The sequence below is a fragment of the Trichoplusia ni genome, chromosome 4 (assembly GCF_003590095.1).
Source record: "Trichoplusia ni isolate ovarian cell line Hi5 chromosome 4, tn1, whole genome shotgun sequence".
NCBI lineage: Eukaryota > Metazoa > Arthropoda > Insecta > Lepidoptera > Noctuidae > Trichoplusia > Trichoplusia ni.
In genome coordinates this window covers 5,664,372-5,691,914 of record NC_039481.1, presented here as the reverse complement: position 1 = coordinate 5,691,914, position 27,543 = coordinate 5,664,372, and the positions used below count along the sequence as shown (strand labels likewise).

General features: G+C 37.6%; 2 protein-coding genes across 12 annotated transcripts; both read left to right on the top strand.

Annotated features, from left to right (window-relative positions):
* The first annotated feature begins 111 nt into the window (after window positions 1-111).
* Window positions 112-9,201, top strand: LOC113493552 (zinc finger protein 91-like). Of its 11 annotated transcripts, none has more exons than XM_026871583.1 (4): window positions 112-1,129; window positions 2,049-2,136; window positions 2,272-2,392; window positions 3,058-3,216. In XM_026871583.1, the coding sequence occupies exons 1-4, from the start codon at window positions 948-950 to the stop codon at window positions 3,063-3,065; spliced, it is 399 nt and encodes a 132-aa protein (XP_026727384.1). In that variant the 5' UTR covers window positions 112-947; the 3' UTR covers window positions 3,066-3,216. The 11 variants fall into 11 exon arrangements, with proteins under 11 accessions (XP_026727384.1, XP_026727373.1, XP_026727380.1 ...); XM_026871572.1 differs by lacking the exon at window positions 3,058-3,216 and adding an exon at window positions 3,878-9,201 and having other exon boundaries at window positions 925-1,129; XM_026871579.1 differs by lacking the exons at window positions 112-1,129; window positions 3,058-3,216 and adding exons at window positions 1,166-1,686; window positions 3,878-9,201 and having other exon boundaries at window positions 2,049-2,131.
* Window positions 9,202-13,448: 4,247 nt separating this feature from the next.
* LOC113493550 (exostosin-3) lies at window positions 13,449-20,624 on the top strand. Its single transcript, XM_026871569.1, has 11 exons — window positions 13,449-13,861; window positions 15,049-15,394; window positions 15,698-15,820; window positions 16,044-16,555; window positions 16,640-16,945; window positions 17,034-18,042; window positions 18,208-18,410; window positions 18,722-18,823; window positions 19,260-19,434; window positions 19,674-19,778; window positions 19,906-20,624. The coding sequence occupies exons 2-11, from the start codon at window positions 15,275-15,277 to the stop codon at window positions 20,008-20,010; spliced, it is 2,760 nt and encodes a 919-aa protein (XP_026727370.1). The 5' UTR covers window positions 13,449-13,861; window positions 15,049-15,274; the 3' UTR covers window positions 20,011-20,624.
* Window positions 20,625-27,543: the final 6,919 nt, after the last annotated feature.

Sequence of the window (27,543 nt, the reverse complement as noted above, 5' to 3'; positions counted from 1 at the left end):
AACATATTATATGTGCAAAATTATTCTTAAAAAATTGTAAGTATTAACATCGCTTATGTCGTATTGGCTGTATTTTTAAAATTTACATTAGTATAATTAGTGGGTTATACCGTTTCGGTAAACTATCTTCCGCAATTTATATTACGAATTGCGGTGCTAGCTAGGTGGGTTGCGTACAGTTAGTTTTCGTTCTTATTCCTCCAGTTCGAAGCTGTGGCATTTCTGTTGGGATATCGGACTATTCAGCGATTGTTGTAATACCTATAAGGAAGCCACAACTTTACTGTCAGACATCCCAGACAAGAGTGGCTCGAGTACGCCGGCGCCGTATGGAAGAGTCAATTAATTAATTTAGCCTATCGAGGTCCACTGCTGGACATAGTTCTCCTCAAAGTTGCAGCAGCCCCCTATTTTAGGAGCCAGCCCCCTATTATAGGTCTGGTCTTTCAAAAGATATAGCGGCCGACTGCCATTTTACCAAGATGAAATGGCAGTGGGGCCACTTCGCTTTGCTAACTCAGAAAACTATGACGATCAGTCCAGTTTATCTGCGGAAAATCTCGTTTCTGATTTTATGCTTCAAAGTAATAGCGAGCATAGCTCGCTCTATAGTTCGACCTACAGCTCGCTGAGCGACTTTTAAGATCGTGGACTAGCTCTACTGTTAGGTTTTTGGTGCCGTGGTCGAAAACTTTTGTTTCCAGACATTGCGGACTAGGCGACGGAGTTTACCAATCGCTGCTCAGATTAAATCAGATCCTTCGGTCGGTTCCTTTTTCTTGTCTGCCAAACTGGATAGCGTGCCCGCGTGCCTAAGATAGACACTAGGTACTAGGTACTCGATTGCACAATTTCGAGAGTTATGCCTTCAACGCATACCTATCGATCTCAGCACGACATGGATCTTCAACATAATTATCTTTTTCTTGTCAGTCTTGTCAAAGTTCATGCGTAGACCAACTCGCCGAGAAGCCCTTTCCAGACTAAGCAGTATTTCATCCCATTGTTCCACTGACTCTGCCACTACAACTTTATTATCGACATCAAGAAGATGTGAGATGTGCTCGCCATCTACGCTGATGTCTGGTTCAATCCATTCCAGAATATTAAGACGTGCTTCAATGCATCGGTAAACAGTTTCGGGGATAACTAGGGTACTGTGCTGTAGCCTTCTCGAAACTCGGTTTGCTCCAGCGGTTGAAATTCGTCGAGTCTTCCAACTTGTAAACATAGCTCAGGAGTGGAATGAGCCTGTAGTTCTATAGAAGCGTTTCAACCTTTCTTGAAAAACAAAAACCCTCAACTCCCACTCCATGCCTCCGGTGTAGAACCTTGAGGAACCGGTGTAGAATGAAATGGAAGTTGGAATTAGTTATTTTTTACCTCTCACAATAATTTATTTTCTGGGAAAAGTATTGTTAAAAAAAAAAATGAATTATTGCACGAAAACAACCTCGACAACCTGTCACTCGACATTTCAATTCAAGTTCAACTTTCAACTTTTCAACCTGTGATGTCAACTTTAAAGTTTAAAAATAACATCGAAATCGATGTATTTTTTTTGTGCTCTATACTATTGGTATATTCGGAGAAAAAATCTTAATAATTTAGTTCCAGTACTTGAAGGCTCATGAAAATGTCAATTAATAGGAAGTATTAGGAAGTGTGCAGTGCCAGTGTGTGGAAGTACGTCATTTAAATATCCTGACAAATTATTTAGGTATACACGTTCCTAAATGTCCAAAGTGTCGAAAACAACACACACAGCATACATAGCACGCCGTAATCCAATACAGTACAACAAAAATTCGGTCAAAAAAAAAGTGAATACAGGTTGTTAGCCATCGAAATTTGAATGTCAGACAGCTGAAACTGAAATACCAGCGCTGTCCGATAAAATGTTATAATTAATTTTATATGGCATAGTAGCATAAAATAGTGTTTAATATAGCAGGTGCAGTGCAAGTTGACACCCTGAGAAGTAACAAACATTGTATTTTTCATACACTAGAGTAATTAGTTTTAATAATATATTCTGATTGTTTTAGATTTTCAGTCGTCTATCATGAAGATAAGGTGACACCAGGTTGCCCTGAATTAACCAACAAATTAGTTCAAGTCATTTCAACAAGTAAGGTTAGAAGCAAAGCTGCCTGCCTGCCGCTAAATTAAAAGATAAAAATAAACTGTTAGTTAGAAAAACTAGTTCCATAACAAATTTATTTATTTGTAAGTACTTTTTAGCTTTATAAATATTTACTATTTTTTCAGGTAAACATGTCTGACGAAATTGACATAGAAGAGCATGATCTGATGGATAATCCAACCATAAAACAGATTTTTCCTGATTTGTCTGTTATAAAACAGGAACTCAATGAATACTTTTTTGAAGGTAAATAGCCATTTGTTATTCGAACAATCTCAATTCTATAACTCCATTTTTCTGGATGTTTATTCAACTGAATCTATTGCCAAATCAAAAAACCACCACTTAAAATAACAACACTACACATTCTGTTGTTTTCTCTTCCATATAAGACATAATTCACTAATTTTGTACATCCAAACAATCTGTGCCATCCTTTTTAACAGTGTTTTTTGCACAGCGGTATTTTAAATTTAGGAAAGCAAGCATTTTTAACTTAGTAGTACAGCATATTATTTTTAAAACCATGTTTTAACCCTTATAAATAGCAAGTCAGTAAAATTTGTCAGTAGAATTGAATATAAATATTAAATTCATAACTGATATTATAAGTAAAACCATTTTTAAATGTCCAAATGTGTAGTTTTAGGCCCATTTTCACCATACTTTATTGATTGTTCATTTACTACTGGATTGTGAATTTATTAACAAGCTGCTATGTTGTTATGTGTCCCACGGCAAAAATTTTACTAGGTATTACTAAATGAGTCATTTCACTGAATGGCAGGCAAGAAGTGTCATTTATATGGAAACATTTTATGTAGTCTGCAAGTCATAATGCTATGCAACCAATTTCAAACGTCGTTTGCTCCAAGTGATTTCAATGAAACTGTAATCACTCTTGATTTTAGCCGAATGAACATTGTTTACGTTTCGATTAGTTGTGGTGTAACTTTTTCTCGATTTTTATATAAAATGTCGAAGAAAACTCGTGGACCGAATTTTACTGCACATGAAAAAGAACTCCTGATACAATTAATTTCACAACATAAGGATATTGTGGAAAGTAAAAAAACTCATGCCGTGATCACTGCAACTAAAAATGAAGGGTGGAAGTAAGAATTTGGTATTTATGTTTTAAACTATGGACGCCATACTAATTGTAGGTTTGTGACCGTACACACACAGCATACTGCATTTTAGACCTGGCGAGTTGTGCTGTTTACTATCCTGCATTCAGTATTTTAATGCAGGATGAACTAATATAAATAGTAATTATAAAGTTTTTAAAATACTCATGTTAGTTACAACACTTTTCCAGAAAGGCTTGAATGATTCCTTTGAAAATTTATTTTAGTAGGCTTCTAATTTTTTTTCATACCCCTAAGTGATAAGTTTTGTCCGCCTGTTGCATTCTGATCTGTTTTCATTCTGTATGTAATGCTATTTCTACACCAGAAACTTTTTATTGATGCGATGCAAACTGCATGGATAGCTGAGTGGTTGAAAACCACTGTGCGTGTCGTGTCGCGGGTTCGATCCCCGCGTAGGACAAGTATTTGTGTGATCCACAAATGCTTGATCTGAGTCTGGGTGTCATTGGCGCAAGGATTAAATTCCTTAGGGCAAGAGTCGTTTTAAAAAAAAACCAAAAACCAAACCAAGCCAAACTAGTAAACTTTGATTTATAATTTAAGGTAACTTCTACATGTATCCATATTTTTGTTTTAGATATTGTACAGGATGTTAAACTTGAACAAGCAACTGCTGTGACTGAATGTTTGAGTTCTTCAAAACTTTCTTACAAATGTGAAGAGATTGAAAAATGCAATGAGGAAATTATTGATAATAAGTCAAATATTATAAAAGATACAGAGCCTCTAAAAGACTCAAAAAAATTACATAGAAATGTTATAATACTAGGGTCAAAGCCTAATAAGGATTGTGAAGCAAACAAAAGAAAACATCAAAAAGCAGAGCCTCAGTTGAAACTAGAAAGAGTTGACTCTTTTTTGAAACAGAGCAGAAGGTACTGTCATCGATGCTTTATTCTGTTCCCAAAAGTCAATATTTACAGTCTCCATAATATTAATACACATAATAAGAGAAGAAAGGTTTATAAATTACATGCAAAACACAAGTGTACTAAATGCAATGAGATATTATCTTCTAGATCCAACTTAATGAGGCATAAAAGAAATGTGCATAATAATATTCAAAATAATCATACTTCAAAACCAAAAACCACAACTACAGAAGCTGAAATTCAATCAAATAAAGGAAACCAATGTTTCCATTGTCAAAAATTGTTTCCAACCCCAAATTCATTAATTGAACATCTGTATGAAGTTTTAGCACCAAAAAACACAGAAACTCCCAAGGGGAGTTTAGAAGATAAGGAGGAACATGCCAATTTATGTAATATTGAGCTAACAAGCAAAATCAATAAGCTTGTTTCAAATTCAGTAGAAAAAGATATTGATAATCAATTAAAAAAAAACAAAACTGTCACACACCAACCTCTTACTGATGGGATAAAGCATGAAAATGAAAAATCAAAACTTTCAGTTAAGTGTGACAAATGTATGGAATCTTTTTTTTCCAGAAACGAATTACGATATCATAAAATGAAAAACCACAAGAAAACAAAAAAGAAAATAGCTATCAAAATCAAAAGGGTACAAAAAACAAATTCAAATAGTACAAACAAATCGGGAAATTTGTTGTACAGTTGCCAATTTTGTTCAAAATATAATTTTAGCATGAAATTTTATTCTCTTCATATTTTATCAGACCATAAGGCTCAAGTCGAACCCAGAACAGCAAAAATGGTACGATTTAAACCACAATGCATTTACTGTCCATCAAAAATGTCAAATATGAAGTCTTATAATACTCATTTATGTAAGTATCACATAAACAAAGTAAAAAGGCGCATTAATACTTCAGACAACCAAGAAAACTCTGAACGAAAAAGTGGACTGAGATCTGTGTTGTTCCAGTGTTTGGAATGTAACACATATTTTTTGTCAGCTCTGGAAGCAATGAGCCATTCCATGCACTCACAATCATTAAATGATTGGCAGTGTGAAGACTGTGACAACAAGTTCAAAAATGAAGATATGGCAGTGCATAAGGAGCAACATGCACATTATAATACTTTTATAGAATATTCTTTGCCTAAGACTGCCTTGAAACTGGTTTTATATAAGTGTTTCAATTGCACTGTGCATTACAGTGAACATACTTTTCTGCCACATAAAGGAAACTGTGATTCCAATACACCAAATTCAATGTATTGTCATTATTGCGACATACTCGTTAACAAAGGTGACATGGGATTTCACACAAGACAACATGAAGATAGTAATGTTAAAAGTTCTGCCTTTTCTATTATTGAAACAGAATTGTTAGATACCGAAGGTTTAAGATTAAGTACAGAAAGAAATAATATTAATAAAGACTTGCATATGAAAATCTGTAACACCCAGAAGTGCGAGATATGTTCAATTGGGTTTGCGGATAATGCAAACTCATTACATAATATGGATTTCCATAAAAAATCGATTGAAAATAATACTGTTGAAACGACTGATCCCAAGTTTACTGACATAGATAAAAATTACCTCAACTACCTTTACAAATGTAAAAGTTGTCAAATATCGGTAACCACATATGATGACGTAATAAACCATTGTCAAGATCATTATGATTTTACACAAACCCATCTAACTATTAATAAATGTGAGCAGTGTGGACTTGTGTACATAGGCAAAGATAGTTGTTGTCCTACAAATTACAATGTAAATGGAAAAAGGGTCAAAGTAAATATAAAGAATTTTACAGTAATAGAATTTGACCCTTTTTATATGCGTTTCGATAACGTTTTCTGGACAAGGCATATTTTTGCATACATTTCAGATGAACAGATAGTTAAAATTCTGGATAATTCTATGTATAGATATGAATGCAGACTAAAAATGGAGGAACTGCAACCAGGATTTTCACACTCTGCTCTGTATAAATGTGATAAATGCCAGTTCATCATTGAACCCCAGTCTTTGTATACGCACGCAGAAAATTCCAAGTCCTCATCGTGTGTGAATTTAGGAAAATATCCTTGTGCCCACTGCGGTTTATGTTTCAGTTCTTGGAAGCATAAAGCGGCACATGTAAAGGAGCATGAAGAACATGATGCAAATGCTTTAGATCCGAAACCACTTAGATTAATATTGTTCAACAAAACTGAACACGAAATATTTAACCAAACTATGTTCGATGCGTTTAATAAATATATTTTATACCAGTGTCGAAAATGTGAAAGAGTGGTTGATAAATTTCAACGTAGTGCTCACGAATGTGACTATAGCAAATTAAAAAAGTGTATGAATTGTGGCTTACTTTTTCATTCTCTAGATTATAATTTACATTTTATAAGACACGAGGAACTTGAAAAATTTAATGTTGACTGCATATTTGTTGTTATGTTTGGACAAGCGAATGATTTCGATTGTAAAAAAAAAAATCGGTCGACTTTTAACAAAGCCAAGCTAGATTTGACTCTCTATAAGTGTAATAAATGTGATCTATGTTTACAGTCCAGAAACAGTTTATTACAACATACTTGTGTTATTGATGAATCTAGATGTAAATGTTCTAAATGTGGTTTGTATTTCTTAGAAAATGATATTTTACGTCACTGCAAGCTACACGATACTTACTATGACGAATTCAATACGAATATTATAACTTACGATGTATCGAGTATCATAAATGCAAGGACAAAATCAAACGCAAAATCTAAAGAAATAATAACAGCAGAAAAAGACGACCCTCAGAGACATGTTGAAAATGATTTTGCAGATAAAAATGATTTTAAACTGAAAAATATTATAAAAACTAAAGCTTCCATCAAAAATATGATTGATGTAAAAGAAAGTAAAGGAAATTGTAAAATTTACAAATGTGTTTGCGGTTTCCATTTCTTAGATATTGTAAATGCTCGGAATCATGTTAAAATGTGCAATGTAAGAATGAAAATTTCTAAGCAAAGTTGCTTTAAATGCAATTTATTGTTCACTCCGGGAGAATTATTTAATCATTTACTTGTACATCATTCTGATAAGAATTTACAATATGAGTATGATATTGTCACTGTGTACGACAGTTAAATTAATTGACAGATAAAAAACATTTACTCATTTTGTTGTTCATACTCTGGAACATGTTATCTATTATTAATTTAGCTTCACTTTGTTAGCTAGGATTCTATATTAAGAATAGAAATCTTTCCAGATAATAATGTTTTTTATACTAGGTATTGTCGAAAACTGCCCTTTCAATATTTATTTGGGTCTCTGTAATAATATACAGGGTGTCCAGTAAATAGCACGACATACTGCAGGGGATGATAGCTGGGGTCACTACCTATCAATACAACACAATCTTAATGTTAATGTTAATGTTCAACGAAATCTTACGGATTTACAGTTTACAAGCATCTCGTAATGAACAAATGCTTTTCTTTACATCAAATTATTCGTGAATAGTTACTTTACTCATTAATAAGTCTTGTTTCTATCAAAGACAAGAATGTTTTCAAGAAATACTATTTTTTGGTTAAATTTGAACAGAACTATTTTCTTATCACTTATGTTTAACCTACAGTGGTGAAAAAAAATGTATGTGGCAGTTTTGTATAACAAACTTAAAAACTGGCTTGTTTAATGGTGATTTTGGAAAGATACAATACTAGTACATTTTCATTTAAAAAAAATACAAAAATATGCTATTTTAGAGAATGATTGATTGACTGATTTTGTTGAAAATGTAATGAACGTAATTTTGACAAAAACCACTATGAGAATAATTAGTAATAGCTGCCCATTTACGCTTGGCAATCGTTCTGGACTTTTGTGTTTAGTAACATGGCCAACAGCCGCGTTTTCCCTGGTTAGACGCAGCGAGAGTATGCTGAGTCTGAGTGGAGCCTGCCTTCCATGTTTACCATAAATCCTACATGGAAGGCAGACTCCTGGTCAACGTGGCGATCGACGGCCTAGAGTTGTTGGGACAAGGACATAGTGCTTCAGGCCTATACATTTTTGTTCCACCACTGTAGGTTAAACTTAAGTGATAAGGAAATAGTTCTGTGCAAATTTAACCAAAAAATAGTATTTCTTGAAAACATTATTGTCTTTGATAGAAACAAGACTTATTAATGAGTAAAGTAACTATTCACGAATAATTTGATGTAAAGAAAAGCAACAGAAAAGGATTTGTTCATTACGAGATGCTTGTAAACTGTAAATCCGTAAGATTTCGTTGAACATATATTGTGTTGTATTGATAGGTAGTGACCCCAGCTATCATCCCCTGCAGTATGTCGTGCTGTTTACTGGACACCCTGTATATGTTTATAGTTAATATTATATTTTTTCGTCAGCAATATTCATGTTTTTATAAAATAAAGGAATACTTATGCCGAATAAGAATGAAATACAAACCATAATGCTTTTGTTAACATTTATTAGCGATTACTTCTGTTAAGTTTATAGTTTATTTTAAAGGGAATTGTGACAGGACATGAAAAGATCAAAATAAATTTCTAGTTCTATTGTTTGATCGTGATTTTAATTCGTTGTATCTCAGTAGTTATCAGTTATTAGAAAAAGAGGACCAATATGTATATTTAATATTTTGGTTTATCTACTTGACAGACATTAAAAATTAATCGATGTCTCCATTCAAAGTAACTACCGAACCGACCAGGATGCAAAAAACATGTAAGCAAACGTACATGTTTTGTGCATTTTGAAAATGAAATGTAATCTGTTAGTTTATAGATTTGTTTTAAATGTTTAATAGATTATTAGATACTCATGTTTACCTACTGGTTATCTAATTCAAAGATTTAATTTTAAGAAATGTTATTCTAAAATTACCGTCCTTCTTACCTCATTATATGCATTAGGACGGTGCGAAAAAAAAACGATTCAGAACTGATCATAGCTATTTTAATGATTTAACTTAAAAATCTAACAACATTTTTGTCACCTATACGTATATTTTTAGTTTTTAAGTTTATATTACCAACCATACTGCCGATTGGTTAATTTTTTTTTACAATAAAGTGTATTTTGTTTAAATCACGGCCCCAATTCTGCTACTTACGATGGCCGATGAAAGAATGAAAATTTTCTCAAAACGACACTTCGTACTCTCTTATGCATTTTTCCTACACAATAATTGGAAATTTATTATGGGTCGGTACACTCAAGGTCAATACAATTAACTTTCAATTATTGTATTGGCAAAATGCTAAAGAGAATAGGAATAATTTCAAATTAAATCCAATTGCCATTCAATCATCTGCCATTGTAAAATAGCAGAATCGGGGCCCTGCTGTGTTACTTACCTAGGTACTAATGTAAGTAGAAAAGTTTGTAATTTTATTCTACTGAGGCTCTTCCACCAGCAATATTATGTTTGTGGAAACATGAAAGCACAACACAGCGCCGCGGCCTACAGCGGTAGCACTCTTCCACAAAAGGGCCCCAATTCTACTATTTGAAATGGCCGATGAATGAGTGAAATAGGCTTAAAATTACAGTTTTCGTATTTCGTATTCTAAACAGGAATAATTTCAAATATAATCCAATTGCCATTCATTCATCGGCCATTGTTAATAGCAGAGTCGGGGCCCAAGACCCTCTGGTTTCTCTTCTCCCAATATTGTTAACACTAAACTGAAAAATCAAATCACTTACCCAACCTGTACTGTGAGTGACTTGAAGTTTCGGTATTTTTTCTATTAACCTGAGGCACTACTTTCTTACATTTGGTAATCTTAATGATCCATTGAAATGTGTAAAATTTCATAATACCATTTCGTGTTTTGTCGAACATTCTGTACTCTAGTTTAAGAGATAAGTTACTCATTTTTTGTTAATTTGTCTTAATAAATTTATATAAAAAACAGTAAACAGTAGTTTCCACTTAATATTATTATAATGTTTTTTTTTTTCGGGGGGAAATCCTCGTGGACTTCCTCCGCCAGGGGAGAGGCGGAGGGGTGTGCCGGACTCTTAACGGCTAAAAGCCCCCGGTGCCGCGGGAGTCCAAATTCTTCCGCAGCCCCGCACTAGTGCTGGCCCGGTCAGTCCGGGCCTCGCCTCGTGCACGGGGTAGTGAGGTGTTTGCCTACCCCGTGCACCGCCTCAGAGGCGCGCCGACACTCGCGCGCGCCGACACTCGCGCGCGCCTCCTCCTCGGGTCCATGGAATAGGGGGCGGGAGGCTTCACCAAGTCCCGCGCCCCTGGACCTATTCATGTGGGCTGGAAGAGGGCGTTGTCCGCCCTCCTCCTACGCCCGGTGCGCTTTCTGCGGCCGGGGAAGGCAGCCGCTCCGCAGCTTCCTTCCGCGACATCACGTCCTCGCAGAAGGACACCACCGCGTCCCACGACTCTGCGCTACCGACCATCTTCCGCACTACGGCCGGCAGCGACAGATCGCGTCTTACTTCATTTTGTGAGGACACGGCGCTGCTCCTCCCAAGCCACACACTCGGTGAGAGTGTGTTGCGCCGTGTCCTCCCCGCAATGGACGCAGTGGTGGCACCGAGCGTCCGGCTCCCTGTTTATGCGATACAGGTACTTGCCGAAGCAACCGTGCCCCGACAGCACCAGCGTCACCCTGAACGACAGGGAGCCATGCCTTCTCCCGAGCCAGTCGTCGAGCACTGGCCGGATCGCCTCGACGGTTGCGAGGCCGGCGGCAGGGCACAGAAGCCTTTGCCGCCATTCCGCCACCAAGACCTGACGGAGCTCAGCTCGGCGCAGTGCGATCTTTCGCTGCGCCGGCCTCGAGCCCCGTGCCCGCTCTTCCTCGCGCCATCGGTACAACAACGCGAGTACTTTCGCCTCCAGGTCCCAGGGCGGGGATCCGGCTAGTATGCAAGCCGCCTCGTAGGAGATCGTGCGGTACCCGCGGACGACTCTGACGGCCATCGCCTACACAGGGGCCATGGACCGCACGATTCCTACGTACAACCGCCTACAAGCGGTGCTCGGGCCCCCCATGTTGGGAAGCAGCGTAGCCCGCCGCGCCCTTCAGCTTGGGCGCCAGGCGCCGGAAGTGGGGTCCGAATTCCCATCGGCTGTCGAGCACCAATCCCAGGTACTTCATGGTGGACTCGACAGCTATCCGGGCCCCATTGACCACGATGTGTGATCCCGGCGCCGGCGCACGTCGGGGGCCATGAAACACCATGGCCGCGGACTTAATCAGGGCCACTTCTAGGCCAAGGCGCCGGATGCGGTTCACTACCTGTGACACCGCAGCCGTGGCTATTGGCTCCCCCGGGCTGTGACTAGCGTGTCGTCCGCGTAGCACGTCAAGTCGGCGCCCGACGGGAGCTCGCCTCTCAGCACCCAGTCGTAGCCGATGTTCCACAGGAGCGACCCCAAAACCGATCCCTGTGGAACACCGCACGACATAAGGTGCCGACCAGCACCGTCACGTCCAATATTATTATTATAACTGCCCTAACTGAATTTCACAATCTTATTCCATTATTTTAATTCCTAAACTCTTCCTTCAAATAAAAGTAAATAGAAAAAAAATATTATTTTTTATAATTCATATTTACTTCTAGCTGTTGCCAGCGACTCCGTCCGCGTGGACTTTTGTGTTTCCGGGATGCATTGGGGCTCCTTTAAATTTATTTTTTAATAGGTGGACGTTAAGAAACATACAAAAATATAAACCGAATAGGTCCATCCATTCTTGAGTTATGCGCCTACCAATATTCATTTTATTTACGAGTTTAGTATGCCATAGGCTTAAACTTGTGATAACTTTTGAGCGGAATGGCTGATTTTTAATGAAATAAAAAGTATTTTACTTCTAAATGAATAGCCTTGATAACGAAAGTATACTCTTTGTGATAAGGGTTTCAAAGAAAATGCGAATATAATATACCCACGTTAGAATAAGAATCTTTATTTGCGTGAAACATGGTTTACAATAATGGTGGTAATATTAATAAATGGTTCAGCACATTCCGCCATAACATAGGCATGCAAATATTTTCTTAGGTTTAGGCCTAAGTAGGTACACTAAGTTTCTAATTATATGTTATACTAGCTGTTGCCCGCGACTTTGTCCCCGTGGGTAGAAGATATAAGTTATGATTTATACCTGCCCGGTTTTTTTCACATTTTCCATTGTATCTTCGCTCCTATTAGTCGCAGCGTGATGGTTTATAGCCTAAAGCCTTCCTCGATGAATGGTCTATTCAACACAAAAATAATTTTTCAATTTGGACCAGTAGTTTCTGAGATTAGCGCGTTCAAATAAACAAACAAACTCTTCAGCTTTATATCTATACTAATATATAAAGCTGAAGAGTTTGTTTGTTTGAACGCGCTAATCTCAGGAACTACTGGTCGAAATTGAAAAATTATTTTTGTGTTGAATAGATCATTCATCGAGGAAGGCTTTAGGCTATAAATCATCACGCTGCGACTAATAGGAGCGAAGATAACTTATATCTTCTACCCACGGGGACGAAGTCGCGGGCAACAGCTAGTATTAGTATATATAGATATAGATTTAAAATTATAACATAAAAAAACAATCTAAAATTATACATTACATCATTAACTCAAACAAAAACTAATACTTTTGTAGGTACATACTAAGCAAAAAACCAAAACAAATAAAAAGTAAAACAAACAATTATGTACCTTTCAAAAATACTTATTATTTGTGACTCATGAATGCTGAGATAAAAAAGATTTTTCAATAAGCCACTTCTTTAGTGCTCCTTTAAACTTAGTAAGTGGTAGTTGCTGTATGTATGTCCGGAAAGATCTCAGAAAGTACTGGATAGATTTGATTCAAATTTTCAGAGAATATCAACAAGGCCAACATACTTTTTACTTATTATGAATAAATGATATATTTATTTGCAAGAATATAGGTATTTAACATCAGTTCTTAACATCTAAGGGTTTCACTATATTCGGCATTTCCGCCATGCAAATATTTAGAATTTTTCATCTTCCACATAGCATGCAGTACCTACACATTTTGTCTAATAGTAATTAAGTACATAAAGTTACAATAATTTTACCATTTAAATTAAGATGTCATACAATTAATAAAATTAAATACAATTCTATTTATTAAATTACCTATATTAGATTATATTAAAATTAATTAAACAGCTAGGCCAGCTGTCGCTGGCCAGACTCTAGAAGCGTTTTATTATTTCATAGAGATTTGGGTCTAAAATACAACATTTTTACCTTCTTTGAAAAGCTATGGAGTATTAATAGTAATAGGTATAGTTATATGTGGTAACAAACGTCGTTTTAACTTCTTGGGAAAGGAATCCTAGAAAGTGTTCCTCAACATACAAGAAGACTTTTCTTTTTGCGGCAAGTGAGGGAACCCTATACCTTATTAAAACTGCAAATGAAGGTTGTAATTGCCGTAACTTCCCCACCATGGTTGAAAATTTTTTAACTTCGTTCTAGCTAAAAGACTCGCATACAAAGTAGAATCAAAGAAAAAAAAAGAGTGACAATGACAAGTATGTCATTACTTTTTTGACACATGTGTTCTTGTTTCTGTCAGGCATAGAGGAAGTTATTTTCGGTGTGTACTGTTTGTGTGTATTTTGTGTTTGTTTAAGTGTCACGCAGAAGGTAAGAACTTCATTTTTATACCGTTTATGCGTGTGACGTTGGTCCACATGGACGTGGATGAACGGCCTCCCGGCCTCCCCAAACATTCCGATGAACTCCCGCAACCCGTCCTTATTAATCCTTCCCAAACCTTTGCCAACACTCAATCCCATGATTTAGTTGCTCCTACTCCGTTATTAACAGTGCCAATTTCCTCTTTTGAGGCAATGGAATCCCTGGTTGTACATAAACGTACATAAACGGAATTAATGAGTCTGCTTCTGAAGGGAATCAGGACGATGATACATCTGACAATCAAGACAGAACAATTGCCCTTTCTCTTATTGCCAGCGCTAAATATTCCAATACAGAGGTTGCTCCATTTATTGTTTTTGCATCTTTGGTTGAGTCAGACCCTAAGGCACATCCATCCATCCAGTGAAATTTGGACAGATGTTGTTTAGACTTAAAGTTAAACTACAACACAGGATGGGATCAAAATGATAGGCAGGAACCAGATTTCAGTTGAATTGAAGGTCCAAGAGAACTACTAGTGACAACTTTTTTATTTAAAACAACTCCCTCATTTAGGAATTTCATTCTCGTCTCATGGGGATTTCACTGACATGTCACATGCTCAAATACACCCAGATTCATAACAAACAGTTGTGAATCACTCAAATGGTAACTTATTAGAGACATTAGGACACCCCTCTCTTTATAAAGTCTTAGAATAATAAATGGTGCGGTGGAGGAGAATGCTCCTATTCACCAGTGTACTAAATTACCCTTGTATACCTCCCCATATAGTGTTTTAAATTAAGTACCCCTAGTCTTCAACAGCATAATTTTAAATAAGGAATTGGCACAGGCTAATGACAGGTTTTATCAAATTATCAATGACACATGGCCACATCATGCAAGGTTCTATACCCATGCATCTAAATTGTCCCTAGACGGCTGTATCACATTTTCTCAACTTGAAGCCATGCCTATAGTAAGAAGAAGGTCGTAAACAATTAAGATCCAAAATGTAATAAATGTGAGTCACTTTTTTTTCTCCTGCCTTTTTTCTCAAATCCCCAAATTAAATGTGCAAATATTAAATATATATATATTTAATACTGTAGTTGTAAATATTATATTAAATCTTTGTTAATAAATAATCTCTGTAGTATTTACTAATACTCATATTTGTATTGTTACAGCCATTAAAATGTCGCCGTAAAAGAAGCAATAAAATTAATTAATTTTTGAAATGCAATGAATTATATGATTGCAATGTAATGGAGTAAAAATGAGATTGTATAAGGCAAAACTACCTGCAAGTCCTGACGTATCTCCTCTGCTGTGCCCGTTGCATTCAAGCTACCCAGCCATCTATGAGTTGATAGCTACCTACATTGTATTGGATCCTAGAATATTTAGAAAAAAATGTATTTTTACGAAAGGTTTTGCCTCTGGCTAGGGCATTTGAAGTTATCCCGTGTTATTTTTATGGTTTCTGTATTATTATTTATAGTGCCACTATTTACACACTATTCTTTGTCTAAGGTAAGCTATGATGGTTTTATCTTTTTTTATTATATATTTTAGGTTCTACTTTTGCAGGACTATGCTGTATTTAGTTATAAACATTTTTTTTATAACAACTTACTCTTTAGAAAATAGAATAAGCTGCAGTTTTTAATATCAAGTTGTACAGACAACATGTTGAAGTAAATGCTTGTAAATTTATAATATGTATTGCTTCAGTGCATAAAGATAATCAGGTTTACTTGTAGTAAAACAAGTAAACCCTCTAATAAAACAAAATTACATGAATAATCCAATATGAATTTTGTGTTTTTTTTTAAGTATGCTGAATCTGGAACTAAGACAGATAATCCAATGCGATATAGTCTTGAGGCGCTAGGTGACATTTCAACCAAGAATGCTGCAGATTTGAAAATGAGGATAGAAGAAATGTTAAGAATAAGGGTTAGTGTTTATAAATATAGTTTCCTCATATACTTGATTTACACTTAACTATATGATTTATGCATAGTTAGCTGAATGTAAAATGTTGAACACAATCTTCAAATCAATCCGATGAACTTTCCAAGAATGTTTGATCTACAGTACCTACTAATACCAGTTCTTGTGACATGCAAAATAAAATTGCTTGGCGATAAAAACAAGTAAGATTTAATTACTTTTATAGGCGTCTATTTCTACTGAACTACGTGAATTGGAGGCTAAACGTGGACGTCTTCAAGTTGAGGCAGCGGCGGCCAGCACTAAAGCCGAGAGCGCTAAGGCGATGCACTTGCGAGCCGCAGCGGAACTACAGCTTCTGCGCGTTTCGGCCGACCAGGCGCGACTTGAGCAGCTGGAGGCCATTCGACGAGACTCTCCACAACTAGCGCCGCCACTGCAAATACTACCCTCACGACCTCCTCCCGTCCTGCCTGCTATTGCCCCCACCTCTGAAGTCCACTGCCGTATGTTTTCTTGTTTTGATCACTCACGTTGCTCCTTAACTTCGGGATTCTCCGTCTATCTCTATGACCCAGACGTATTTGTTCCTCTCGCTGGTGCAGAAGTGGATGGTTTCCTAAAGACCACTTTACGACAGACATTGGGTTATAATACACACATAACTCGTAATCCCAACGAAGCGTGTGTATATCTCGTAATTGTAGGCGAATCTTTCCCTTTTGAGAAAACTTCCACGTAAGTTTATCCAACTTATTGTTCCTACTTATCTGCATATCTTATAATTGACGAACAGATCTAATTATTGCAAATTGTTTTCAGATCTACGATAGATACATACAAGCTACTGTTGAATGAAACAGCCATCAAGAATCTGCCATTCTGGGGCGGCGATGGACGTAATCACATTTTAATAAATATGGCACGGCGAGAGCTGTCGGTTGGCTCCGGCGACGCTTTTCGTGGCACGTCGATAGGACGAGCCATGGTAGCACAATCTACATTCACGCATGACCAGTTCAGACCAGGATTCGACATTATAACACCACCTGCGCTCGGTCCACCTGGTGGGGACGTCTGGGCTGACTGTGCGCCTATTGCACCCGCAAGACGGAAATATTTATTAAGGTATATAGAGTACATAAATAATATTATGTAAACCTAATAGTATTGCGGTTATTTATTTTGTAGGTTCGAATTCATAAGGTGCATGCAGTTTTCAGGGGTCGCAGACACCACCGATTGGATTCGACAAGGATGTCGACTCCTCGCTGATAGAAATCTTACAAAAAATGGTGAAGTCAGCGCCAGCCACCGATCTTTTTCTTCTTCAATTCGAATGTGATCCAACAGTAGAAAAAAGGGCAGTGCAAGCTATTGGAGACTGGGCATTGTGCGGAACGGATCGGTCTCGACGGGCTGTGTTACGAGATTCTACTTTTGCTCTTATATTAGCACCGGCGGATCGTACTTATACCTCGACGGCCTTGTTGCAAGCAAGGCTCTACGAGGCTCTCAGGTCCGGGGCCATCCCGGTGCTTTTAGGCGGAGATAGAATCCGCCTCCCTTATGAGGAAGTGTTGGACTGGCGGCGAGCAGTGCTTTCCCTGCCGCGCGCTCGCGTGGTGGAGCTGCACTTCCTGCTGCGCGCGCTGGGCGACGCCGACCTGCTGGCGCTGCGCCGCCAGGGCCGCGTGCTGTGGGAGCGGTACCTGAGCTCCGTGCAGGCTAGCGTGGACTCACTGCTGGCCACGCTGCGCACCCGCTTGCTCATACCCGCGCGCCCCGCGCCGCCCACTGTGGGGGTCCCTGCATTTAACGAGTCATATTTTCCACCACGGCTCGAGCCTCCCGCAGTGGAGGCTGAACCGGAGGAGACCCTGGGACCGCTCGAGGCTCCATACCCGAGTCCTGCATACCGTCGGAATTATTCCGTGGCCTTGCTCCATGGATACGAGTCATGGAACGATTGGCTGGATCCGTTCGCGTTGTACCCTCAGCTACCTTGGGACCCGCCAGTGACGTCTGAGGCGCGCTTCATGGGTTCAGATGCGGGCTTCCGGCCGCTGGGTGCTGGTGCCGGTGGTACTGGAAAAGAGTTCAGCAAGGCGCTGGGTGGTGACCGTCCGCGGGAACAGTTTACTATTGTCATCCTCACCTACGAAAGAGAAGCTATGCTGGCAGCCGCGCTGAGCAGGTTGAGGGGACTGCCATATTTAAACAAAGTAAGCCACCTATAAAAATACGACAAAAGAGTCGTGAAGTGAAACTAAGTGCATAAATACTTTTTTTTGAAACTGTCAGAAGTCTCTGTGTTTACCTTTCACATTCCACGTTTCGTAGCGATATCGAGAGTAAAGAAAGTTTATCGAAAGAGTGGTTGTTCGCAGGTGATAGTGGTGTGGAACGGGCCGTCGTCACCAAGCGCGATGGCGACCTGGCCCGAGAGCGGCGCGCCCGTGGCCGTGGTCCGCCCGTCACGCAACTCGCTCAACAACCGCTTCCTGCCCTATAACCTCATTGAAACCGAGGCCGTGCTATGCGTCGACGATGACGCTAATTTAAGACACGATGAAATCGTATTCGCCTTTAGGTAAACGTTCATTATCCATACTGATATTATAAGTGTGAAAGTAACTCTGTTACGCTTCACGGCTAAACCGTTCAAACATTTTGATATGATTTGGTATCAGGGAAAACCTCCATCTTCACGGGCAAGGCCGCAAATGAAAAGATACACTGAAATATTTTGTTATAAAAAGTTCATAACAGTTTCTTAATTTGAACAGTATATTACGGTTCGGGCTGTAACAGTACTTGCATCATCTACTTTAGCCTCGAAGACGCTAGACACATATCAGCAAATTGTACATAATTTTATCGAACTCATCTACTTGCACACAGAGTGTGGCGTGAGCATCGCGACAGAATTGTTGGCTTCCCCGGACGATATCACGCTTGGGACTTGAACTTTAATAACGGCTTCCTTTACAACGCTAACTATTCGTAAGTTTATTTATTATTATATATTTTGTTGTTTCTATAGAAAATCAGTCCAAATTTGTAAACTTCGAACAATAACCGTGATCTTTCAGATTCCGTAACGATACTTTGAGACCCAAATATATTACTGGTTTGCGAAAAGCTGAATTTGACGAAACATCATTCTCAGTAGGGAAGAAGAAAAAAATTCTACAATTAAACCGTATAAATAACAATATAATTATTAAATGATGTAACGGTTTACTCACGCATATTTATCGGGGTAGCCCGACTAGTTTCGGACCCAACCGGAGTCCTTAATCATGAGCAGACGCGGCGGGATCGCGAGTCGAACTGATAAATACGCGTGAGTAAACCGTTACATCATTTAATAATGAATCATTCTCACGACAGATACTGTCAAAATAACAATAAAATTTACCTGCCATAATAATTTCAGTTGCGAATTGTCCATGGTACTAACGGGTGCGGCATTCATACATCGCTACTACATGTGGGCGTACTGGCGCACTCTGCCGGCTGCTATACGGGATCATGTCGACGAGTACTTAAACTGCGAGGACATCGCTATGAACTTTCTAGTCTCGCACATCACACGGAAGCCGCCCGTCAAGGTAAACTATACACAGATGTTACATTGTACGAACAAAATTCGAATTTAAAAAAAAATAATCTAAAACTCGCGAGCGTTTGATAACAATGTGTATGTGGCAGGTGCAAAAAATCTAATTTAATTTAATTTAAAATCTTGTATATAAGGGATAGGCTTGTCTAAGATTTGTATCACAATAGTTGGTTTCTGAAGATTCGATTAAACTGTAGACCCTGTGTTTTCAAAGACTCTTGTTTTAAGGTAACCTCGCGCTGGACCTTCCGATGTCCTGGATGCCCAGTGAAGCTGTCACAGGACGAGACACATTTGCTCGAAAGAAATAAATGTATACAGTTCTTCTCGCAGGTAAATGTTATCTATATTTATTAGTAAATTTTTCAATATGTAAACTCAAAAAACATTGTCCCTTTTACTCAAACTACCTCAAATTTCATTACCAAAATAATTATTATTTAATGTACATGTTCACCAGGTAATGGGTTACACGCCACTGCTGTCGACGCAGTACCGCGCAGACTCCGTCCTTTTCAAGACGCGGATATCGCACGACAAACAAAAATGTTTTAAGTTTATTTAGTTTGCCTGCACTGTCTTACATTCTTATTTGAGGCAGTTATAGTGACGTAATCGAAACATAAATTGTACTAGAGTGATTCGGCAGGCGCAGGTAAGCCGCTACGCTAAAGAAAATAATAGAGATGCCAAACTGTTCAGAATAACCGAAAAAAAATACTTGAGATTTTCTGGTTGGTTAATTTCAACTGGATTTAATGATATATTACAGAACTGTATTATATTATGTTAAACCTTCTTCTTGATACATACACATAGGTTAGAAATAATAATAGTTTTCTATGATGTAGTCATTCATGCACTAATTATTTTTGATAGAGTCTCATTTGTTTATATAATTTCATAGTTTTATATCAAATGTTTATAAACTTTTTTTTTAGGGAATTGACATAAAATTAGAAGTGTAGCTATGGAGTATGGTGGGCTAATAATTGTCATTTATTAAAGTATAATTAAATCAAAATCTGACTGTATACATAGCCGAGTAATTGTGGTTGCCACGCCTCTGTCGGCTACGTGTCGCGTAGGACAATCGTTTGTGTGCTTGTCCTGAATCTGGATGTCTTTGTACGTGTGACTTGAATGGTTCTGAAACTCCCCGCGACAACAGGATTGAATTCCTTAGAGCGGGAGTCGTTTAAAAAATTAGAAAAAAAGAACAATTAGCATAATTTATTTATTTATTTTATAACAGATAAAACAGTAGTACAATAACTCGTTTTCCACAACATATGTTAACGAAAAAACCAATATCATTATTCACTGATCACTATCTTATGAGTAACAAACTAATGATACGTATTGGTGCGCGCTAGTCTATGCATTACTGCTCTTAGAACAAGGTACCTAAATCTGTTAAATAGATATTCCCGAGCAATCATATTTGTTATGAACAATACCGTGCACAATTTTTGCTTCAAGTAGCAGTCTTCTAGAATTTAAAGAGAGCGAGATGTACTAAAATAATGGTGCTTTGAAGAAACGGTTCTTTAGATGAAGGTACTGTGGCTGTGACTACATCTCCAATGCATGCAATTAACTTTCCTTGCGATCTCAATTGACTCAACATATATTTTATACTAGCTGTTGCCCGCGACTTCGTCCGCGTGGTTAGAAGATATAAGTTAGGAATTTTTGAACAAAAGCCCTCGAAGATATATATTTTTCCCCGGGTTTTGCCACATTTTTCATTGTATCTTCGCTCCTAATAGTTGCAGCGTGATGTTATATAGCCTAAAACCTTCCTCGAGGAATGGTCTATTGAACAAAAAAAGATTTTTTCAATTTGAACCAGTAGTCCCTGAGATTAGCGCGTGCAAACAAACAAACTCTTCAGCTTTATATATTAGTATAGATTACATTTTGAGCGTATTTAGTCATGGCAACAAAATATGTGTAAAAATGTAGTTTCGAGTCCAATATCACCCCGAGGACCCGATGTGAATGCGCTCTATTTAGTGCACGCTAGATAAATAATATTTATACAGTGTACCCTATTAATCAACGCCAGTCGAAAACAAGTGAGAGGATACGTCTAGAGTTACTAGATTTCGCCGCTTTTTCTGTCCCTATTTCCCCTTGACTACTTTAATCTTTGAAATTTCTTGACGGATTTTGAGGCGGTTTTCTTTAATAGATAAAGTGATTCATGAGGAAGGTTTTTAAGTATGATGCATATTTTCGTACAGGAACATAGTCAATTTAGCGATTTCAAATGTACATACTATTTTTTTACGCTTTCATTGCAAACGCTGGCTTAACGAAAAAAGCTACTTCAAAATAATGTTCTACAATATTGTACACCATAAAAAGATCTACAGAAAAATCTCAGACTGCATGTGCATCTTTTAAGGTTGACTCATAGAGACTCTTTTAGTTGAGATGGTAATCGGTATCAAAATAAATACGACAAGTATTCAATTTCTCAAATTTCAAACCTACCAAACCAAGTTTATTCCAAAGTATGAATCCTTATCAAAATAAAGAACGTTAAAGAAATTCTGTGGCGTATATTAGCACTGCTCCCGTGCGAAGCCATGGCGGGTCGCTAGTAAATAGTAAGGGTCTTAAATTAGTACCTTGACTCAAGCCCAGTCTTGTGAAGTAGGGCTTTGAGATTCCTCCGGCACAGTCGACATACTGACATTTCGAAGATAGCTGGAGAAAAACTTAAGAGTATAGAATGAACACGGTACACCATGCCTGCCGGCTTCTGCAAGAGTATGTCGTGGTAGACCGTGTCGAACGCTTTTCTGAAGTCAAAATAGGCCATGTTAACCTAGTACCCGGCTTCAACAGCTGGTACATACTAACTCCCGTGCCACGTTATGGTCGGAAACCGTGCTGAGCATCAGACAAATAAGAAGCTAGATGTTCATAAAGTTTTGTATAGCCATCGTGAGTACCTTGGCTGGCTAGTTCAATAATTCAACCGGCCTTTAAGTTCGTGACGTCCGTAACAGATCGGTTTTCAATATCAGAACTACCTGGGTAATTTTCCACCTAATAGGAAAGTGTGTTGCCGATAGAAAAAAATAATAAATGTTTAAATTAAGGAGTCTGACCCATTGAGCGCTTAGACGGCAGGCAGCAGAGCGCGCACCGGACCGCCGACCGCTCGAGTCGGTCGATATGTGCACACGCACCGCTCGGCGCCGCCCCTTCGCCCGCCTTCTCCGCGCTCAATATGCCCGCCACACTTACTCGTGACTTCAACATTGGACAAAACTTTTCCGTCTTTCATCAAATGGTATTGGCTGGGAGAGCCAGTTTTCGATTCTCAATAATTTCAGAATGATTAAGGATCTTTAACGAGGCGGTATTTGTTTGTACCAATGGAGTGAAATTTCTTGTATCAGCTTTCACCCTAGCCGTCACAGAGAATGCCTCAGTCATTTGGAGATTTAGTTGATTATTTCTTTATTATGATCCAAATTATACCATTCTGGATAAATTATATTATTCATGTTTATAGTTTTCAGATGAATGCTAGTATCGAAAGTTCAATATAATCGCAAAATAATCCATAGTTAAATTAAAAAAACCGGGACCGCGGCAAAGACACGACGTCACTCGCTGCACTCAAGACATGTTTTTATATCAGTCACATGTACTGTATTTAATATAATGACAATAAGGTTACACACATTGAATAAGTACATTGTACATAGTGTTATTTCTACATAAGTACTAAATTGTTTTATAAGTTAAATTATGATTGTTTGATAGGCTGCTAGAACGCATTTATAAATATTGTGTAAATAAACATTTTCGTCGGCATTCAGACTTGTCGCGTGATGGCCTTTGCAAAAGGATACCCCTTAGTGAGACCGATTGTCACGTTCTTCTTTCTAATTAAATGTAAAAACTGTCATAGATGTAAAATATCAGCCGGGACCCACAATGTAACGTACCTTCCGAAACTTAGTGAGACTCGTTGTGACATAGGTCACCCGGCCACGGACCGACCGTATCAAGCGTAGCCTATCCTGTGAACGATCTTGTGCAGTTGTAGCGTAGCCTCGATCTCCTATGTATCTTATCACTTAACGTGATGGTTGTTTTTCCAAAACGATTTGTTAAGCTTTTTGTTTCGTTGTTGTACCTCATTTTGCTATCTGAAGTAAAATTTTACTAAAAAACAAATTAAATGTTAACAATAATGAAAGCAAACTTCTTATTATGTTATCTGTAATCTAAAGTGAGGGATAATAATAATCAATCAATTAATGTCTACAATGATAATTTATTAATTTTAAGTTGAAATGTGTGCATATTTTCCAGTGTTGTGTAGTTTAAGCTTTATTTTTGTACTTGATTTGTTCTGAAGACTGACTGAATACTGTTTAAATACGTATTATTGTACCATGATTGTAGATAGACACCCGCAAGTATTCTATATAGGGTTTGAGAAATCCGACAATTTCAGAGTCTTGGGACACGTGACACCTTACAATTATAGTCTCGAGAACCTCCAAGACTTAGAGACTTGAGATTTTTCCTAAGAGGTTATGGGAGGCTTTATTTTGACCTGGGCGCTGATGTTTCCCTTCCGGCTTCAGTTGTTTCTATTATTGAAAGGGAGCTTGGAGTGCTGTCGCCAAATACAGCGAGGATGTTATGGCACATAAGATGGCGCGGCAATAAGAGCGAGAGGTCACGTGCAAATTCGTGCTCGACACTTAAGGGCTAGAAGGAGCCACAATAAATGGCCTTTTCGACAGGCGGCTGGAAGTCTGCTGATAAAATTCTAAGGTCAAAGACGAGGCGATTGTGTTGCTTCCGCGTGCCCCTCAATTGGCGAAACATAAAAACTTTGTTGCGGCCTAAGCATGCCTAGTGCATTTGCATCGCGCTCTCGTGTTTTCGAGTTCAAGGAAAGGGGTGAAGCACTCCGGTTGCTTTAGCCGGTAAGAGTCCGGCGTACGGCATACCTCTTCGCTTTCCCCAGGGCGTTGGGAGTCCTTGAGGATTTCCCCGTGTTAAAATTTGAATTAATTTCCGGTTAAAACGTATTTATAGAGTGTAAAGCTAAATTATTTTTTTAACTAAACAATATTAAATCAATTTATTCAATACACACACAGTATACAGTATATTAAATTTTAAGAACTTCAACGACAACTTCTGCCTTAATTTATCCTTTTTTTTTTACATTTCATCGCAGATTTACTTTTAACCAACAAAAACTGTACAGCAACTTTAAAATTGTCGAGGATTACGAAGTCAACCAAAATAATTTCCCTAATTTAAGAACAAATTATATTTATAATTTTTAAATCAAGTCATCGTCCTTCTTTGGGATTTTCGCCCTGTGAATGGCAGAGTCGTTGCTTGAACTAGCACTCACGAGTTCTCTTATTCCTTACACTGAGGTGACTATCCATATTCGTGGCGATATCTTATTATAAGTTCAATTATCTGTAAGTACCTAAATCAAGTCATTGTTTTGAGTGGTTTTTTATATAAAATTGTTTTTGCAAAATACATTTATTACACGTAAATACTACCTTTGTGTCTTATTTTCGAACTGATCGGACTCTCTCTACGGTCCTGCAGACTTTAAAACTAATACAACAGGGCCCCGATTCCTCTTTTTACAATGGCCGATGAATTAATAGAAAATTGGAAAATTGCACTGTTAGTACTGCCCTAAACATTTTTTTCAACACAATAATTGGAAATTCAGTATTGACTGTATAGGAGAGTGCGAATTGAGTCACATTAAATCCTTGTCCATTAATTCATCGGCCATGGTAGGTAAATCGCTATTTAATTCCGCTTTATTGGGCCCCAGAAGTTGTGGAAAAGAGACTCCGCTATACTTCATGGTAGTGAGATGTTACTTTCAGATACGGCGGTGGGCCAAGGTCTGTTTGGTTTGTTTATGTCCTGATGTAACCTGATGCGGTACCTGACCCCACAACCGCACCTGTCTCGTGCTACTAGTATTATATGATCACGTTTCCGATTTCTGTGTAATTATTTTGTGGCATCTATTTTGTGGTCATAAGTATTGATGGCAAGTAAGTCAAGTAACCCTCGGGCGGGATGGCTGGCCGCGGCGCGGCGTGGTGTAGAACGGAAGAACTAGGTACAGCCTTATCTGGTTACATATTAACCAGAAAATGTACGTTTTTATGATTCACCATTGAGCCGTGGTGGTCTGGTTATGATCGGATTAGTTACTAGAAAAGCGTACGGTTTAAAATCGAGGTACGTAAAATTTGATAATTACGCATCTATGTCTTCTATACTTATAATGAATCTGTAGAGGGGCCAATAAAATTCTGAAAATGAAATATATTTAAAAAATAACTATTAGGGGGTGATTAGTGATCGATACTGATGCCAAAAATGCAATCAGTAAATTTTTTGTCTGTCTGTCTGTCTGTATGTTCGAAATAGTATAGAAACAAAAACTACTCGATGGATTTTAACGAAACTTAGTACAATTATTCTTCATACTCCTGGGCAGGTTATAGTATACTTTTCATCACGGTACGATCAATAGGAGCAGACCAGTGAAGGGAAATGTTGGGAAAGCGGGACAAGTTACGCAATTTTTTAAGCTTCAACGCTTTTTAGCTTCAGCTTGGTTAAAGGTACACAGAAATCATGTGTCACAAATATGTTCTTATTAAAATTATGTAAAAAATGTTCCTTGACACTATATGTCTATCTTTTATGATTGACTCACAATGAAAGGTGTAACTCCCGACTAATTAAAAAAAATAACATTATTACCTATTCAATAAAAGAATAATCATGTTAATCGGTACAGAAAAACTATCGCGCGTGAATACAGAATCATGCTATAAGGATTATTTTTGTGTATCGGTTGTCGCGCTCGATACGCTTCGCGGCGCAGTCCGCGTGCGAGCTTCATGCAACGCTGTTCGACCTTATTGACAGACAATAATTGTTATTACCAAATCGTGCTTATCAGTGCGACTTTTAGTCTTTAAATAGTTTATTTTTACATTTGTTTCGTTGCTATTGTTTTAGTAGTGTTAATAGTTTCATTTCTTTATAGTTGAAGTAACAGTACGTACGTAATGTTAGTTATTTTGGTAGTATTTTAATGTAGGTATTAAAAGGAGTATTATTTAGTTTTAGTACCTATATTATTTCATAATTTATAGGTTTATATAGATAATAATATACCTATTTAGGCATAATTGGATAGAATTTTGTACGTAAGCATTAAAATTATTTTCAGTTCAATATTATAAATTAAAATTTATTAAGCAATAGTTTTAAATAGATACCTACATTAGTTTATTTCATTTCAACTATTAGACGTAATTTAAGTACCTACCTACTTATATATATTTAAGATTTTAATTTTGGAGTTATTTTGGAACAGTTTTCTTTTTTATGTTGACACCTAGATTTCGTAAGTGTATGGTGGCTTCAGTCACACACAGTTACAGAGAGAGCAGGTTCAGGTTAGCTTAAAATCTATGAGAGTGAGTGCCTCAACTTCTCGAGCCAACGAAAGCTCTCCATAGAGAATGATGTAATCAGCAAGAAGTTACAGATGAGATTAGCGATTAGAGCCGCGGACACAGCTATCTATACTTTTCTGCTGGAAGTCACTATTCTACGCGGACGAAGTCGCGGGAAAAAGCTATTATCAAATAAATATGTAGGAATAATGTTTTCTTAGCGGTGTTACCCTTAACATTGAGTCTCAGTTAAGAAGCCTGCTTACTCGCCGTAGACATTCATTTATGCGTGTCTTACTTTTTGTTAATGTTCCTTAGTATGATATGCTAAAAATCCATAACTACATGAATAAAAATCACATTTTACAATGTTAACTATGTTCATTGTTCAGTAAACAAGCTATGTTGATACCACAAGTAGTTCATAAGAATTTTAATAATTGGAACATATTCATTCGATTAATTTATTATTTATAAATAGGCAGGTACTAAACTCAGCATAATAAATAAAAAAATAAATTAAAATAATATCATATTTATTTACCATTATAAATTATGAAGACATTTATCTATTAATTTGACATTCG

Bases quoted from the DNA above. Each gene is read 5' to 3' on its own strand.
- LOC113493552 (XM_026871572.1), top strand. From the start codon at position 948: ATGCGTAGACCAACTCGCCGAGAAGCCCTTTCCAGACTAAGCAGTATT. The intron at 2,137-2,271 runs GTTAGAAGCAAA...CTATTTTTTCAG, and splicing joins AAGTCATTTCAACAAGTAAG to GTAAACATGTCTGACGAAAT. The intron at 2,393-3,877 runs GTAAATAGCCAT...TTTTTGTTTTAG, and splicing joins CAATGAATACTTTTTTGAAG to ATATTGTACAGGATGTTAAA.
- LOC113493550 (XM_026871569.1), top strand. From the start codon at position 15,275: ATGTATTTTTACGAAAGGTTTTGCCTCTGGCTAGGGCATTTGAAGTTA. The intron at 18,824-19,259 runs GTAAGTTTATTT...TAATAATTTCAG, and splicing joins CTTTACAACGCTAACTATTC to TTGCGAATTGTCCATGGTAC. The intron at 19,435-19,673 runs GTAAACTATACA...TCTTGTTTTAAG, and splicing joins CACGGAAGCCGCCCGTCAAG to GTAACCTCGCGCTGGACCTT.